Source organism: Silene latifolia, chromosome 1 (assembly GCF_048544455.1).
Source record: "Silene latifolia isolate original U9 population chromosome 1, ASM4854445v1, whole genome shotgun sequence".
Taxonomy (NCBI): domain Eukaryota; kingdom Viridiplantae; phylum Streptophyta; class Magnoliopsida; order Caryophyllales; family Caryophyllaceae; genus Silene; species Silene latifolia.
The window spans coordinates 30,727,494-30,744,388 of NC_133526.1; the positions used below are offsets into that span (position 1 = coordinate 30,727,494).

At 36.9% G+C, this 16,895-nt stretch overlaps 2 protein-coding genes across 2 annotated transcripts; both read left to right on the top strand.

Annotated features, from left to right (window-relative positions):
- The first annotated feature begins 6,205 nt into the window (after positions 1-6,205).
- LOC141643215 (uncharacterized) lies at positions 6,206-7,417 on the top strand. The gene has a single exon (XM_074452267.1). It carries the CDS (start codon positions 6,206-6,208, stop codon positions 7,415-7,417), a length of 1,212 nt encoding a protein of 403 aa, XP_074308368.1.
- A 1,536-nt stretch (positions 7,418-8,953) lies between these two features.
- On the top strand, positions 8,954-9,475 carry LOC141643226 (uncharacterized). The gene has a single exon (XM_074452292.1). It carries the CDS (start codon positions 8,954-8,956, stop codon positions 9,473-9,475), a length of 522 nt encoding a protein of 173 aa, XP_074308393.1.
- Positions 9,476-16,895: the final 7,420 nt, after the last annotated feature.

Here is a 16,895-nt window from a genome sequence, read left to right on the forward strand (position 1 = left end):
TAATATGTGTATAAAATGGTAATATAACAAGATACAAATGGTAACTATCTGGAACATACTATGCAAATATCATATAATATAACAATGAAATATGAGTATGTTTATATAATGTTACCATCTTAGTTAGAATTGGTAACCATCTTACAATATGTATTATAATTTGGAACCATATTAGTCAAAATATAATCATATTAGTCTGAGTATGTGACCATTTTACGATATATATGTTTTGATTAGATTTGATTAAAATGGTAACATGTAAAAATAAAAATGGTAATATGGATGTATGTGTGTAAAATGTTACTAATTCAGTCATGACATGTAACCATTTCATGATATGTTTGATCTGATTGGAAAAAATATTAAAGTCTTATCATATACTAGTTGAGATCCCGTGCTAAAGCACGACATTTGTGAGGGTTAAATTAATTGAGTTTGTAAAAATTGAAAAATTTTACATAAATGAGTTGTAGTTATAATAGTATGTTGTAATTTACTGATTATAATGCTAGTAAAATTGTAAAAAAAAAAGGTTTACTATTCAAAGGACTTTTAGATTAAGTTATTTTTGTGTGAACCTATTTTTATTATTAAAAATAATGATAGCTGACTATTATGTAATAATAACATCCTCTATCTATAAAAGCTGAAGCAATTTAAGGATTGTGATTGGCTCCTTATTTTTAGGGAGGGAAAAAACTTTTATTTCACTTAGAAACCCACGTTCCATTTACACAATTAATTGGCTTCTCTCTACTTTCATTGTTAATCTCTCTAACTTATATAGTTAAAATAAGAAATATATCATATTACAAAATTGCAGCATTTAGAATTTCAGTAAATTTGATTATAATCACTGAATGCCCAGAAAATTAAAATAGTAAAAATCATTAATTATATTAAATAATATAGAAATAAAGTAATTTAACACAAACAAATAAAAAAAAAAATTAATTGGGGGTAAAAAATTTCAAATTCTATGGCTGTATAAGGAGTCTCTCATGCCAAGAGAGGGAGGATAGTTAATTTCAGAATGAGAAATTTCTCTAATCATCGCTATATTTACCCCAAAATAAAGTATAAACAATCACTGTTGATTTTTTTTTTTTAGAAAATTAAGATATAACAACGAGTACTCATAAAAAAACATGCAATACTTGCTTTAAAATATACACACAAAATCAAACCTTTTTTTTGGAAAAAAAAAATTATTTTATTAATCAAATAATATACCAGAATGAATGTAAAAAAACTATATTTTGTAAATTATATTTTTTTTATCATACCAACTTTTTCAATAATAATAATAATAATAATGTTCCGGGTGCAATTCCAGAGCAGTTATTTGTTACCACCCGTGCTTGTAAAATGACGTCTTTGGTTGAATCCTCCTTGCGGTCTCCTGAAACAATGAACAAACTGAGGGCTCGGCTTTGGACCGAGCGAACTCACTCCGACGCTCAAGTCAGTAAACTTAGAGAGATAAGTTGTTGTTACTTGGTGAAGTATATGTTGTAGAGAGATAAGGAAGATATTACCAGATGAATAGTGATTCTTAGGTTAAATTGTGGATCTCCTCCTCAATGAGAGTTGAGGAGTATTTATAGACTTTCACCTTTTGTCACGTAGTGGCCAAGTGGCTAGCGGTGGAAAGACGATCTACCCCTCGGCCGAGGGACCTATGGCAGGCCGGCGGGCCCCGTTGACTCACCGCCGAGGGGTCTTGGATATGAGTTCGCGGATGTGTGCCTCGGGTGGCCGATTGCCCAGTGGGACCCAAGAGACAGCCGACAGTGTCGCGCGTCGTTAAGGCTGTCTAAGTCGTTGACTTGCTGTGGATATCTTTGATCTTGCTCAATATGTTGACTGGTCAGCGGGTGCAGAATATGCCCCATCAAATAATAATAATAATAATAATAATAATAATAATAATAATAATAATAATAATAATAATAATAATAATAATAATAATAATAATAATAATAATAATAATAATAATAATAATGAAATATTATTGACATAAAAAATAAAAAATCCAAATATTATGACCATATACCCGAAATAAAAAGTAAAGAGTGTAAAATTGTTAAACAAGTAATCTTATCAAGAATAAATGATCCAAATAACAGAAATAGATTATTCTTAAAACAGAAAAATTAGAATAAAAGTAAGCATAAAATCAATCATATTCTCTTGATAATTATAGACGAAGCCTTATAACAAAAGATTCGGCACAACTATAATTTGTGCAAAACTTGAAAAACAGAAGGTATTTTGAAAAAAAAATATATACTCAAATATAAATCTGGAGAATGTGAAAACACGGTAGAATGAGAATGATGGGGTAACATTTTCACGGTGACTAAGTTAAAAAAGACTAAAATGAATAATAAATAGGGATTTATGATGGTCACTGATGGTGATAAAGGGTGAAAGAAAGGAAAATGGATCAACAGTGATAATTTCATCAAATAAAATTAAGTGTGACTGTGTGAGGGTGAGGGATTGAATTTGACGGCGGTATGAAGTTTTCGGTTTCTTGGGTTATTAATAATAAGTTGGGTGTAGGGTTTGTGAAAGGTAAGGGGGATAAATTTTGGTTATTTAAATTTGGGCTCAAACTATGATTTTTATCTACCCATTATCTAAGTTACGTATTTTGCTTCAGTAGTTCATTGTTTAATTTATCATAATACATACTAAGGAGTACGTGTTATCTATGAGCATATAAGTATCGTCTCATATCAAGTTATATAGGAGGGGTCGGAATATAAGAAAGGTCATATGAGTCACGAGTCAACTCAGTCAAGTTAGGATTAGCACAAGGGGCAAAATGAGTTTTTCACACCATTTTTTTTAAATCGAAAAAATATATTTAAAAATTTCTAATAAATTTAATACGGAGCTTTAATAATTTAAATATATTCATTGCTTACATTTCTTATATTGAAACAATCATTAATATCAAGTCTGATATATATATAGGCTTATATAGTTATATTATATGAGGGTTATTACTTTTTATTGATTTAGCCATAATTTTTTTTAAAAATTTGTTGTTTTTAATTCTTCAAAATTATATCATTGGTCTCCTTTAATATTGTTTTCAAATGAATATACCCAATAAGAAATATTATAAAGTTTAGTAAATGTCCAAAGATGTTAGAATGACATTAGTTTGCGTCTTATCATATAAGTATATATTTTGATTGCTTTTCAAAATATAACCCGTGCATTTTTTTTCACGGGTATAAAACTAGTAATCTAATATAGGGTTAGTACCCTATTATTATAAAACGCATACTGACCTTATAACGGAAACATATATAAATAGTATACGACACATCTAAAAGGACGATTTACAAACAATTAAAAATACTATTTACCCCTATATTCTCTTTTCTTTTATTTTTAATTGGAAAAATTAGAATTATTGATTCTTACTCCTTATCCTTTATTAAGAACAATCCATATTATTAAGGATTAGTAAACTTTTTTTTAAAAAAAAGGACAGTTTATTTTAGAAAAAAAAAACAAATAAAAGTGAAACCTTATCAACTCCAACCACCAACTTAAAAAAGAACAAATTAGTATACTACGGTTATATTAAGCGTGAATAATAGAATGGCAGCGTTAAGCCTTTTTTAGTTGGCATTTGATTTGATTGTAATATTTTATTCAGTGGATGCAATCTTTAGTCAATAAATTAAGGGACGTGCTTTTTCACATACGAATTTTACTCTTTCACACATACGCTTTTTACTATACTATCCTTGTCATTTTTTCATCACTCACCCAATTTATATTTTTCTCCCTTCCTTCATCTCCCATCACCACCAATTAGTCAATAACACCAACCAACCAACCACCTACTCCGTTTAATTACAGTAATAGTTAATTAATAAAGAAAAATTAAATTAAATTAATCAAAGAATGAGAAAAAAAACAAAAAAACTAAAATAAATATTATTTTTTTTTAAAAAAGAAAATAATTAATGTTAAAAAAATGAAAAAACAAAACAACACAACAAACAACACTTCGTTAACCACTCAACCCCGACGCCGACGCCGACCATCCCATCACCACCAGACCTCCGTTCACAACCCCAGGCTCAGCCAACAACCTCCAGCCGACAATCCCAATGCCGATCACTATCCTTACCTCCCGTCGACAACCGGTCATCACCCTTTCCATCCCATCAGACCTCCGTTTAACTCCCCCGTCCCATCTGACAACCCCAGCCCACAAACCCGACGCCGACAACCCCCTTAACTACCGCACTTACCCACAACAACCATCCATCCCAGTCAACAATGTCGCTAATCATAAATTTTAGGAATAATTAAACCTAAAAATTTCAATAAAACGTATCGCTAATAAACAACATTACTTCACTAATTGGAAAATTGTAGTCCATTGTTTTAACTTTTTAGAGTAACTAGTAATTAGATTAAATACTAGGCAAAGATGAATAATGTATGAGAGTTGTTTTGATTAGGTTTAGGTAAAAGGGTAGGATATGAAAATTTTATGAAAAAACGTATGTGAAAGAGTAAAGTTCGTATGTGAAAAAGTAATTCCGTAAATTAAAAGTCATAATTTTAATGTGGGCCCACCATATTTGTCATTCGATTGAACGGAAAAATTGTGAGCAACTCTTATTCTTTTAATTTAGTGGGGATGAATACAAATAGTAACATAAGGGTATGTATATAAAATGTTACCATCTTAGTCAGTATATGTATGATAAGTCAGAAAAAGAAGAGAAAAATAATGTTTAATTAAAGAGCTAATTCCGAAAGTTGATAAATCGATTTTAGAGAGCTTTCTGCGTTTCTAGCAATGGCGAGAACAAGGAGAGCTTCGTCCCCGAGTAGTACCAACAAAACACCAAACAATAATATTTCATCTTCTAATATCAAAAACACTTCAAAAAATAGTACTATTACGGCAAATAATACAATTAATTGTGATATTAATTCGCAATTAAATGAGACAGAATGTTCGAAAGCGGCTGAAATACGCGCGTTTAACCTAGATAAGGAATTGAACTCCATTAATGAGGATAAATCCACAGATGAGGAGGACTGGACGGTGGTTAGCAACCGTCGGAAAGGGAAAGTCTACGCGATGTGATCGGTAAGACTCCTTCTCTGAAGATTGATATGTCAGACGTTACCCCTGAGTTGGAATACTGGTCGTCTGCGATTTCTTGCTTTGTCCTTGGTGCTAATCCCCCGAGTCAAGTTTTAGGAGGGTTTGTTAGGCGTATTTGGAAGGATTTATCTATTTCCACTGTCGCCTTCCAACCAAATGGTGTGTGTTTGATTCGCTTTAAGAACAAGGAGGATAAACAGTGTGCTCTCCAATCTGAACCCCTTTTCTTTGATAATAAGCCCTTTATTGTCAAGGATTGGACCCCTGGCATGAAATTTTCTAAGGATAAACCTGCTTCAGTACCTGTTTGGATTCGCCTTCATGATCTAGACATCAAGTATTGGGGTTTAGCCTTACCTAAGATTGCTGGTTTGGTGGGAAAACCTCTTCACTGTGATCAGGCCACTAAGGATAGGGAGTATCTAGGGTTTGCTAGATACTTGGTTGAAGTAAAAATTGGTGACCCTCTACCTGATTTTGTTGAATTCATTGATGAGAATGATGTCTGTCAAAAACAAGCAATTCATTATGAATGGAAACCGGTTATCTGTACTGTCTGTCATGGCATAGGGCATGAAACTGGATTGTGTAAGAAGAAACCAGTAGCTCAGCAGCCCAAAAAGGTGCAGCAGGTGTGGAAACCCAGAGCTGTTGTTCCTGCTAAAACTGCTCAACCTTCTGGTCCTATTGCAGGAGATCAGATTGAAACAAGTACCAGAGTTGCTGCACCTCTTCCAGTGCTGCAGCCTAATATGGTGGTTACACCCATGCCATATCAGGGCTCGGTACTTAATTCTCTGACCCCTGCCAGAATTGTTAACAAATTCTCTAAGAGAGGAGAAGGGTGCCTCTCAGGCCCTACGTTTGTGGATGTCCTTAGCTATTCCATCAGGAAAAACCTTCTGAATAGCATGGGCAAGGGAATCTCTTCAACACATAACAATGGTTAGCATTGGTTTCTGGAACGTTCGTGGACTCAATAAAAAGAATAAGCAAGGAGATGTTAGACGTCTCTTGCACATCAATAAGGTAGGATTATTTGGTTTAATGGAAACTAAAGTGAAGACTAACAATATCAATAATGTTCAAGATAGTTTAGGGGATAGGTGGCATTTCCTAAATAATAATGATCTTCATGAGGGGGGTAGGATCTGGATACTTTGGGACCCTACTGTCTTCCATGTTAATCTGCTGATGAAGGATATGCAAGGGATTCATGTGGTTGTGGTACATCTAATGACTGGATTCTCATGGACTTCTTCTTTAGTCTATGGGTTTAATAAGGATAGTGAGAGAATAGGGCTTTGGCAATCTCTATATTCTTGCAAAGCTACTGTTACTGGTCCTTGGCTCATTATGGGTGACTTCAACAATGTTTTATATGCTGGGGAAAGGATTGGGTCTGATGTTACTCTAGCTGAGACCCGTGATTTTCAAAATTGTGTTGATACTTGTGGGTTATATGATCTGGTTACTCAAGGTGCCTACTTCACCTGGAACAACAAACAGGAGGAGAGTCATAGGGTTTTTAGTAGAATTGACAGGGTCCTTGCTAATGATCAATGGCTGAATCATGGGCCTTCAGGGATTGCCTCTTTCCTTCCTGAGGGTCTCTTTGATCATAGCCCTTGCATTATTTCTCTTTGGGAGGATTCTGTTAGATCTAACTATTGCTTTAAATACTTCAATATGTGGGGTCAGGATGATAGGTTCAAAGAGACTGTTCTTACAATTTGGCATCAACAGATTAAGGGGTGCAAAATGTTCCAAGTGGCTAAGAAGCTCAAATTACTCAAACACCCTCTCAGGAAGCTGAACAGAGAGGGTTTTGGGGATATCCTTAACACCACTAAGGTTGCTCAGTTAGTGCTTGAGGACCTTCAAAATAAACTTCACCAGGATCCCAGGAATGTCAGCCTTCAAGCAGAGGAAAGGGCTGCAGCTATTTCCTTCAAAGAATTAGATAAAGCTAGAAATTTGTTCCTTAACCAGAAGGCCAAAATTCTTTGGATGAAATGCAATGATGAGAACTCTCATTACTTTCATAGCTCCATCAAAGCTAGGAGAGCACAAAATAAGGTCTTAACCATCAAGGATCATCATGGTTCTATCTGCTCTGACAATCAAGCCATTGAGAATGCCTTCCTTGATTATTACACTGATCTGCTAGGTAGCTCAAAAGCTGTTGTCAGGGTTCACCTTGGGGTTGTGAGGAGAGGTGCTTGCATTACTGATGACCAGGCTGCCAATTTAGTTTAGCAGGTTACTGGGGGTGAAATAAGGGATGTTCTCTTATCTATCCCTATTGATAAAGCCCCGGGCCCTGATGGGTACACCTCAGGTTTCTTCAAGGATGCTTATGACATTGTTGGACCTGATGTGATTTTGGCTGTGCAGGAATTTTTTGATTCTGGTACTTTACTGAAATAGTTGAATTCTACTGTGGTGACTCTTATTCCTAAGAAGGAAGTCCCTGAGACTGTCATGGACTATCGGCCAATAGCTTGCTGCAATGTCTTGTTCAAATGCATTTCTAAAGTAATTTGTGCTAGACTTGCTCTGGTTCTCCCTGACATCATAAGCCCTAACCAGAGTGCTTTCATTCATGGGAGGGAAATAGTGGACAATGTCCTTATTTTCCAGGATTTGATGAGACTTTACAATAGAAGGATTTGCTCTCCAAGGATTATGATGAAGATAGACCTTAAGAAGGCATATGACTCCATTGAATGGAGTTTTGTGGAGGATATGCTTGTGGCTTTGAAGGTCCCTGATAAGATGGTCACCTGGATCATGCAGTGTGTGACCACTCCATCTTATACCTTGGCTCTTAATGGCTCCCATTTTGGGTATTTTAAAGGAGGCAGGGGGCTCAGGCAAGGGGACCCCTTGTCCCCTCTTTTATTTACAATTTGTCTTGAGTACCTCACAAGGATTCTTAATGTGGTGACTCTTAGGCATGATTTTCGTTTCCACCCTATGTGTAGAGGGCTTGGGCTGTGTCACCTAGCTTTTGCTGATGATTTATTGCTCTTCAGCAGAGGTGACACTAATTCAGTCATGGTTCTAATGCGAGCTCTACACACCTTCTCAATTGCTTCTGGGCTTACCATCAATAAGTTGAAATCTGATATATATATGAATGGTTTGAATTCTGATACTGAAGCTCAAATTTTAGCCATTTCTGGTTTCAAAAAAGGTAACTTCCCTTTTAGATACTTGGGTGTGGACATTTCTTACAAGAGGTTAACTAACCATCAGTGCAATAAACTGGTGGACAAAATGGTGCTAAGGATCCACAGTTGGGGTGCAAAACAATTGAGTTATGCAGGACGGTTAACCTTAGTAAAGGCTATTTTGACTCAACTTCATTGTTATTGGGCTAGAATTTATCTCCTTCCTAAAGGCATCATCCAGAAAGTTGACAGCATTTGCAGGAATTACTTGTGGTCTGGCAAAGATGGGTATCATAGGGTCCCTGCAGTCTCCTGGGAAAGGTGTTTGTCACCAAAACTATATATGGAGGCACTGGGGATAAATAATAGTCATGTTTGGAATATTGCTAGCATTGGTAAATACTCTTGGTGGGTTGCTAATAAGAAGGACAGTCTATGGGTGAAATGGATTCACCATTTATATGTCAAGCAACAAGACTGGTGGAATTACTCTCCTAATATCAATTCGAGCTGGGTTTGGCGCCAAATTTGAAAAGTGAAAGACAAACTGAAGATGTGTTTGGATTATCAGACCTGGCTCCTGTCACCTTATTCCACTCATAAAACCTATGACTGTTTAATGGGTACCAGAGAAAAGGCTAGTTGGATACCCTTTGTTTGGAACCGTGTATGTCTCCCTAAGGTCAATTTCATTAATTGGCTATCTGCTCAGAATAGACTTCTCACTAAGGTCAGATTACTGAAGTTTGGAGTAATTTCTGATGGTGTCTGTTGCCTCTGTGCGAATGCTCAGGAGTCCCAACAACATCTTTTCTTTGATTGTCATTTCAGTGCCCAATGTTTGAGTCTGGTTAGACATTGGCTGGGTGTGACCTGGTCTTTTCAGTCCTTGGATTGCATTCTGCGTAAACGCTTTAAGAGTTTACTGCAGAAGCAGGTCTTAATGGCCAGTTTTGCATGCTTGGTGTACCTAATTTGGCTGAGCAGGAACACGGCTAAACATGACAGTATGATCCCTCGTCCTGCAAAGATTCTTCTGCAACTTCAGAGTATGATTAAATTCAGAGTGCATGCTTTGGAGACTCAGGCTACTCTAAGAACCCGTGATTGGTTAAGTGATAGAGGCTTGCTTACTTCCTAATGTTAGACTTGTACTGAGCTAGTAGCGTTTGTTTTAGGGCCTTAAGTTATTTGGTCCTACTATGATTGTAACCATGTACTTGATTTGATGAGCTTAATGAGAATTTTCACATTCTACCAAAAATATGTATGATAAGTCCATTTTATATATATTTTAACCCCCTATTTTAGCTCTATTTTACATTTCATTTGCACTAATGTTAGTGATTTAATGAGCTAATTCCGTGATCTAGTTGTGTTTGTTTGTTTTCATTGTGTTTTGTAGGAAATTAAGCTTTTAGTAGCTTTTTTCCCGTCAAAGTAGCAAGCACATGAGTTCACGAGGCTAAAAAGACTAAGCATGACCTCGGAAGGGTATTTTGGTATATTCTAAGCCCGAATAAGAAGTACGAAGTTTGGGTTGATATGCAAAATGATCATACAAAATAAAGCCCAAAAGAGAAGTCCAAGTTCATGTGGAGAATGCTAAGCTTAGGATCCCTTTTTATGCTTAAAGACGGAGGAATTATGAAGCATTAACACGTAAAATAGGATTCTTCATGAAATTAAAGACTAATTAAGATAAAGATCCTAGAATACCACGGCCCCGATCGGGGTTAGCCTTTTATACCCCGTTTACATTACTCACTTTGGTCCTATATAAAGGGTATTGTATCCACACAATTTCACACACTTTTTCCATACGCTTTAGTCTTAGTTTACAGAATAAAATGTAGTTTAGATTAAATTTTTTTTAAGCATTCCTTTAGTTGTTACAAACATTTCTTTAAGCATTTCAATTTATATTACAAGTTCATTTACAAGTCATTTCCAGTTGTTCTATCTTGTTCTTCATTTCCAAGTTCATTTCCTTTGTTGAGGTAATTCTATTTCTTGTATTGTTTTGTTAATTCTTTTGTCATTTCCATTATTAGTTAGTTATCATATTTACTTTATCATTTGTCAATAGATTAGTTTACATTATGCAAGAGTAGTTTACTTTGTCTAGGGAATACGGGAAGCCATGCACAAATAGTTTTTGCAATTGTTGAATTAGGATGTTATAGTAATCGATTAAAAGTTTCTATTACATGTTTGCTTTGTTTTGTTAATCTTTGATAAATGATCACTATCTTAGATTAAATTTGTTAATTCACTTTTTGTAGATACCTCGTTTCTGCACCTCCCGCAAACCACCCGGTGATGATTGGGCCGCATGTTTGCTACGCGGAACGATTTGTGACAATTCATAAGATTATCATCAAGTGATTGCTCAAACATTAATATCTACCTCTTAGTTGTCATCTACGTGCCGATACGGTCGTTTTGACAGTAATTAGAGTACATTTGGAGTCCGGGCCTAAAACCATCTTCATTTTCTGATAACCGTTAAATCCTGAGTCAGAATGTTCTGGAATGTTCCGGATATTTCTATTCCATATTTCATAATTTTCATCCTTTGGTAAACAATTTCCCGAAATATTCACATAATATATTAAGGAAAACCAAATTATTCCGTCCTACCATAACTTAAACACGGAAATCTTTCTTCCGCAGGAGGAAACCTCTTGGGAATAGACACAGTAGGTGCTGCGCCTCTTCCAAGAGACGCAGTGGCTGCTGCGCCTTTTCTCAGGTCCTTTTCTGCGTAATTTTCGTATCTTTTTTATATCTTTCCGAGATTCACTTCCAAAGAGTCTCCGAAACCCGAATTCCTTCACGTGATTATTATAAATAGGAGCCTTCGTTCCTCATATTTCTCACGCGAGTGTCCGCCCTTCTCTTCTCCCTTTGCATTCTAGACTTTTGTTCATACTTTTTGGCGTCTACGTGCTTGAACATTCGACCACGTAAGCTCGCATCCTTCTGAGTACCAGCCTCGTTTGCATGACCGACCAATTTGACCAACTCCACATCAATCAACTTAATTAATTTAATCGTTTTCCTCTTACGAGGGCACTTTCTTTACACTCGCGTCGAGCATCACTAATCGATATCTTAGTCCTTCTCGTTTCGTCAAACATGTAAGTCTGAGGGTGTATAATCCTTCTTTTATTATTGTTCTTTATTTATTGTAATCATTAATGTAAGGTTCATGTCGAATATACCTCATTAAAACCGATTTCTAAAACCTTTGTTAAAACCTTTTTTTTACGGATTTTCAGTAGACAAACGTCAAGAAAGGACGCAGCAACTGCTGCGCCTCTTCGAAGGAGCGCAGTTCCTGCTGCGCCTCTTCGTGAGGCTGCCGCAGTTCCTGCTTCCTTTCTTCTTCCTTCGTCCTCTGTAATTTGTCTTGTTTTATTCGTCTTTGTTTCGTTTGTTCGTTAATTCTTTGTTATAATAGCATGATAATCTCATATGTATATTGTTCATCATTCATTAGCATATAATTCGTCATAAATCCGACTTAAATCCCAAGTAATCCAATATTTGCGGGTTTTCGTCATTAAATTCAATTCCGGGTTGTAGAGATTCAATTCATCAATATTGAGTTTCTGGAATTCGTCTTTGATATAGCTTTCATCTGTCTTTTGTCGTATTTATCGCATATTCGTCATTAATCCATTATATTTAACCTAATTAATTGAATCAATTTGTTTAGTTTGTTAATATCGTTCACTCCTGTAATTAATTCGTCTTAATTCCGTCTAATCCATGTTTTACTGTTTTTATGACTCATTCATATGTTAAATAACCCATTAATCACTTTCATCCGAGTAAATAATTTAAATCCATCATTAAATTTACCAATTGAAATTAACGGCTTGCAATTACGGCTTCACAGCCAGAACTGAGCCAGGGAACAGACGCATCGTCTGCTGCGCCTATTCTAAAGGACGCAGCTCTGTTGCGCCTGTTCCTGGCTGAGTTCTGTCTCTGAACTCCGTTTTTGCCTTGACTTAGTTTAATTAGCATACGTATAACTAACTATTAATCGTATTATCACGCTGTTTCGTTCGTTAATTTATTTCTTTTATTTTTTTATTCTTTTTTTTTCTCAAATTATCCGTTTTAAAGGTATTTTCGACATAAATCGCCTATTCCATTGTAATTATTGTAATTTTCATTATTGTAATTTATGATTATTGTTTTATTTATCGCATTTATATGATTTATTTACATTCCTTCACATGTAATTGAGCATTAAAATCCAACTTCGACATCAATTGTGTGCTAATTACGTGTCAACCGACTTAGTCTAAATTCTTCACATGTTAGGATTAAAACTTGGATGTTGCATTGCATGCATATAGCCGACGATATATCGAGTACGAATAACTTCCCTAATCATTAGTAGAGGCCGCTATCGAGGCGGGCGGGATTAGGTGTTCGATCAAAAGAGCTTCCTAATACGTACCCTCACCCCTTACTCCAGATATCTGTGAACACCCGTGTTCATTGGCATCCACGAGAGTCATTCTAGACATAGAATGCTAAGGGTAACGATTGCTTAGTGTTCATGTCTCTACTTTGTGTCTTGACATGGCACGAGGTATTCGAACGGTTCCGATTTCCCATGAAAATTGGTGGCGACTCCAACAAAAATGCAAACGCTTGTTTCTCTTTCCAACCCAAGCGCCCCAGTGGGCCCCCGCTGTCCACAGTTTGGCGACTCCGCTGGGGATAGTACACTTACGTGTAGCAAGGGTGAAACTTGAACAAGGTTAGGGAATAATTTGTACAAGACAATTGTCGGTTTTCATAACTCGGTCTTCCTAGACCGTTTTATTCGGCCTTCCTAGGCCCAACCCAACCCATTCGACCAATTGTCCCGTCTAAACGGTCCTAATTCTTATTTGGGCCTAAGGATGGATAGCGATTGACGTCATCCATACCATGGTGCTTACTCTTGTTTGTATCAAGGGCCTTCACTACTTGAGGAAATGGACTAGGAATCGGCCTTACTCTTGTTTGGTACGAGCCTCTCCACAGACTTCGGGTTTGATGGTTCAGTATGGCAACCCACCCTTTAAACCAAAACCCATTTAAATGCACTCAGCATCCCGTAGTAATGCTTGTATAAATGTTTGTACCTTACATGATCACCATTTCTAAACAAAACCATGACGATTTTTTTAAAAAAAAATCAAAACCCTTTTCTTAATCAAAAATTTTGAAATAGGCCTTCAATTAGCGCAAAATCCGGTCAAAACTCTGTCCGTTTGTCGTGTCAAAATTCGGGCCACAAGCCCATTTCAAAACCTCACTTCGAGTCCACTCCTGCAACTACACTATAGCTGACTAGGACACAAATTTTCAAAAACCTTGTCTTTCTTCAAAACTCACTCAACACAAGTGGCACACACCCACTTCACGAGTCAAAATATTTCTTCTTTTAGCAAGTGTGTTAGAATGGTCGATCATGTTTTGATTCGTCGTCGATCTCTTATCCAGTTTTCAAGATGCCCGAATCCAACGAAACAAACCTCAACCAACTTCAAGATGGTAATGATCGAATCCTAGCCGCGTTAGCCCAAATGCAAGTTACCCAAGACCAAGTCTATGACCGCCTTGAGCTCATCCAGGGCCGTATCTATGCGGTAGAGGGAAGGTTGCCTCCTCATGAAAGTGAAGTACTACGTAACTCCGATGATGATTCCAGGGATGAAAATCCTCTCATGGGGATGACTGTAGCTGAGAAAAGACTCCAATACTTAGAGGAGCAATTGATGTACCTTAAGGGGGATGACATTTATAGGGAGAACAATCGCAAGTATGAGGCCGTCAATTCCAAATTGCCAACCAACTTCAATATGACGGATATCCCTAAATTCAAGGGGCATGAAAACCCCTTGAACCACATCCGTGCCTTCAAGGATTACATGTCTATCAAAGGCATCAAACCCGAGATGTTCTTAAGGATCTTTCCTTCATCTCTTGACACCATCCTGTAGACACCTCGTTTCTGCACCTCCCGCAAACCACCCGGTGATGATTGGGCCGCATGTTTGATTCGCGGAACGATTTGTGACAGTTCGTAAGATTATCGTCAAGTGTTTGCTCAAATATTAATGTCAACCTCTTAGTTGTCATCTACGTCCTGATACGGTCGTTTTGGCAGTAATTAGAGTACATTCGGAGTCCGGGTCAAAAACCGTCTCCATTTTCGATAGTCCGTTAAATCCCGAGTCGAATGTTCGGAATGTTCCGGATATTTCTATTCCATATTTCATAAATTTTATCTTTTGGCAAATAATATCCCGTAATATTCACAAGATAATCGAATTATTTCCGTCCTACCATAACTCAAACGCGAAATCTTTCTTCAACGAGAGAGAAACCTCCGGGAACAGTACGCAAGAGTCTTTGCGCCTCTTCCAAGAGACGCAGTGACTGCTGCGCCTCTTCCCAGGCCCTTCTTTGCATGATTTACGTATCTTTTTTATATCTTTCCGAGATTCACTTCCAAAGAGTCTCCGAAACCCTATTCCTTCACGTGATTAGTATAAATAGGAGCTTTCGTTCCTCATATTTCTCACGCGAGTGTCCGCCCTTCTCTTCTCCCTTTGCATTCTAGACTTTGTTCTTACTAATTGGCGCCTACGTGCTTGGACTTCCGACCACGTAAGCTCGGATCTTTCCGGGTACCAGCCTCTCCGTTGCATGACCGACCAATTTGACCAACTACACTCAATCAATCTTAATTAATCAATCGTTTTCCTCTTACGAGGGCACTCTCTCTTTGCATTCGCGTCGAGCATTCACTAGTCGATTCTTAGTTCATCTCGTTCCGTCAACATGTAAGTCTGAGGGTGTATAATTCTCTTTTGTTTATTGTATTTTATTTATCGTATCATCATGTAAGATTTATGTCGAAAACACCATTAAAACCGATTTCTAAAACCGTCTTTCAAACTCTTTTTTTACGGATTTTCAGTAGACTGACAGTCGAGAAAAGACGCAAAGAATCGCTGCGCCTCTTCGAAGGAGCGCAGCTTCTGCTGCGCCTCTTCGTGAGGCTGCCGCGATTCTGCTTCTTTTCTTCTTCCTTCGTCCTCTGTAATTCCGTCTTCCTTATTTGTTTTCATATGTTTGTTCTTTAATTCTTCGTCATCATAGCATATAATTCACATGTATTATAATTCATAATTCATTAACATGTTTAATTCATATAATTCATCATAAATCCGACCTTAAATCCCTTATAATTCATATTTGCGGGTTTTCGTCATTAAATTCAAACCCGGATTTTAGAGATTCAATTTGTTCATATTGAGTTTTTGGAATTTATCATTGATATAGTTTTCATCTGTTCATTCACATGTTCGTCATTAATTTATCATTAATTCATCATGTTTAGTTTGTTTCATTCACCGATGTCACTAATTAATCGTTCAATCTTGTAATTAATCCATCTTAATTCCGTCTCATTCACGTTTATCGCTTTTATGACCATCATTCACATGTAATTAATCTGTTAATCACTTTCATCCGAATGAATATCGTAATCAATCCGTAAATTACCAATTAACATTAACGATTCGCGATTCGCTTCACACCAAATTCACCTTTGGAGAAGACGCAAAGAATCGCTGCGCCTCTTCCGAGGGCGCGATCTCTCTGCTGCTGTTCGAGATGAGTTACGTCTCTCGAACTCCTTTTACTCTTTGACGTAATTAATTAGTTCACGTATTAATTAACTATTATCCGTAATATCACGTTAATTCCAGTTCGTTATTTCTTTTAATTTGTTCTTTTATTCCTTTTTCTCAAATCATCCGTTTTAGCGGTATTTTCGACATAAATCGCCTATCCATTGTAATTATTGTAATTTTCATTATTGTAATTTATCGTTATTGTATTCCTTTTATCATTTGTATGTTTTCACATGTAAATGAGCACTAATTCCAACTTCGACCCAATTGTATGCTAATTACGTGTCAACCGACTTAGTCTAAATTCTCAAATGCTAGGATTAATCTAATGGATGTTGCATTGCATGCATATAGCCGACGATATATCAAGTATGAATAACTTCCCTAATCATTAGTAGAGGCCGCTATCGAGGCGGGCGGGATTAGGTGTTCGATCAAAAGAGCTTCCTAATACGTACCCTCACCCCTTACCCCAGATCTCCGTGAGCACCCGTGTTCATTGGCATCCACGAGAGTCATTCTAGACATAGAATGCTAAGGGTAACGATTGCTTAGTGTTCATGTCACTACTTTGTGTCTTGACATGACACGAGGTACTCGAACGGTTCCAATTTCCCATAAAATTGGTGGCGACTCCTTACAAAATGTAAACGCTTGTTCCCCGTTTCTCACCAAGCGCCCCCGTGGGCGGCCCGCTGTCCACAGTTTGGCGACTCCGCTGGGGATATTACACTTACGTGTAGCAAGGGTGAAACTTGAACAAGGTTAGGGAATAAGTTTGTACAAGACAATTGTCGGTTTTCATAACTCGGTCTTCCTAGACCGTTTATTCGGCCTTCCTAG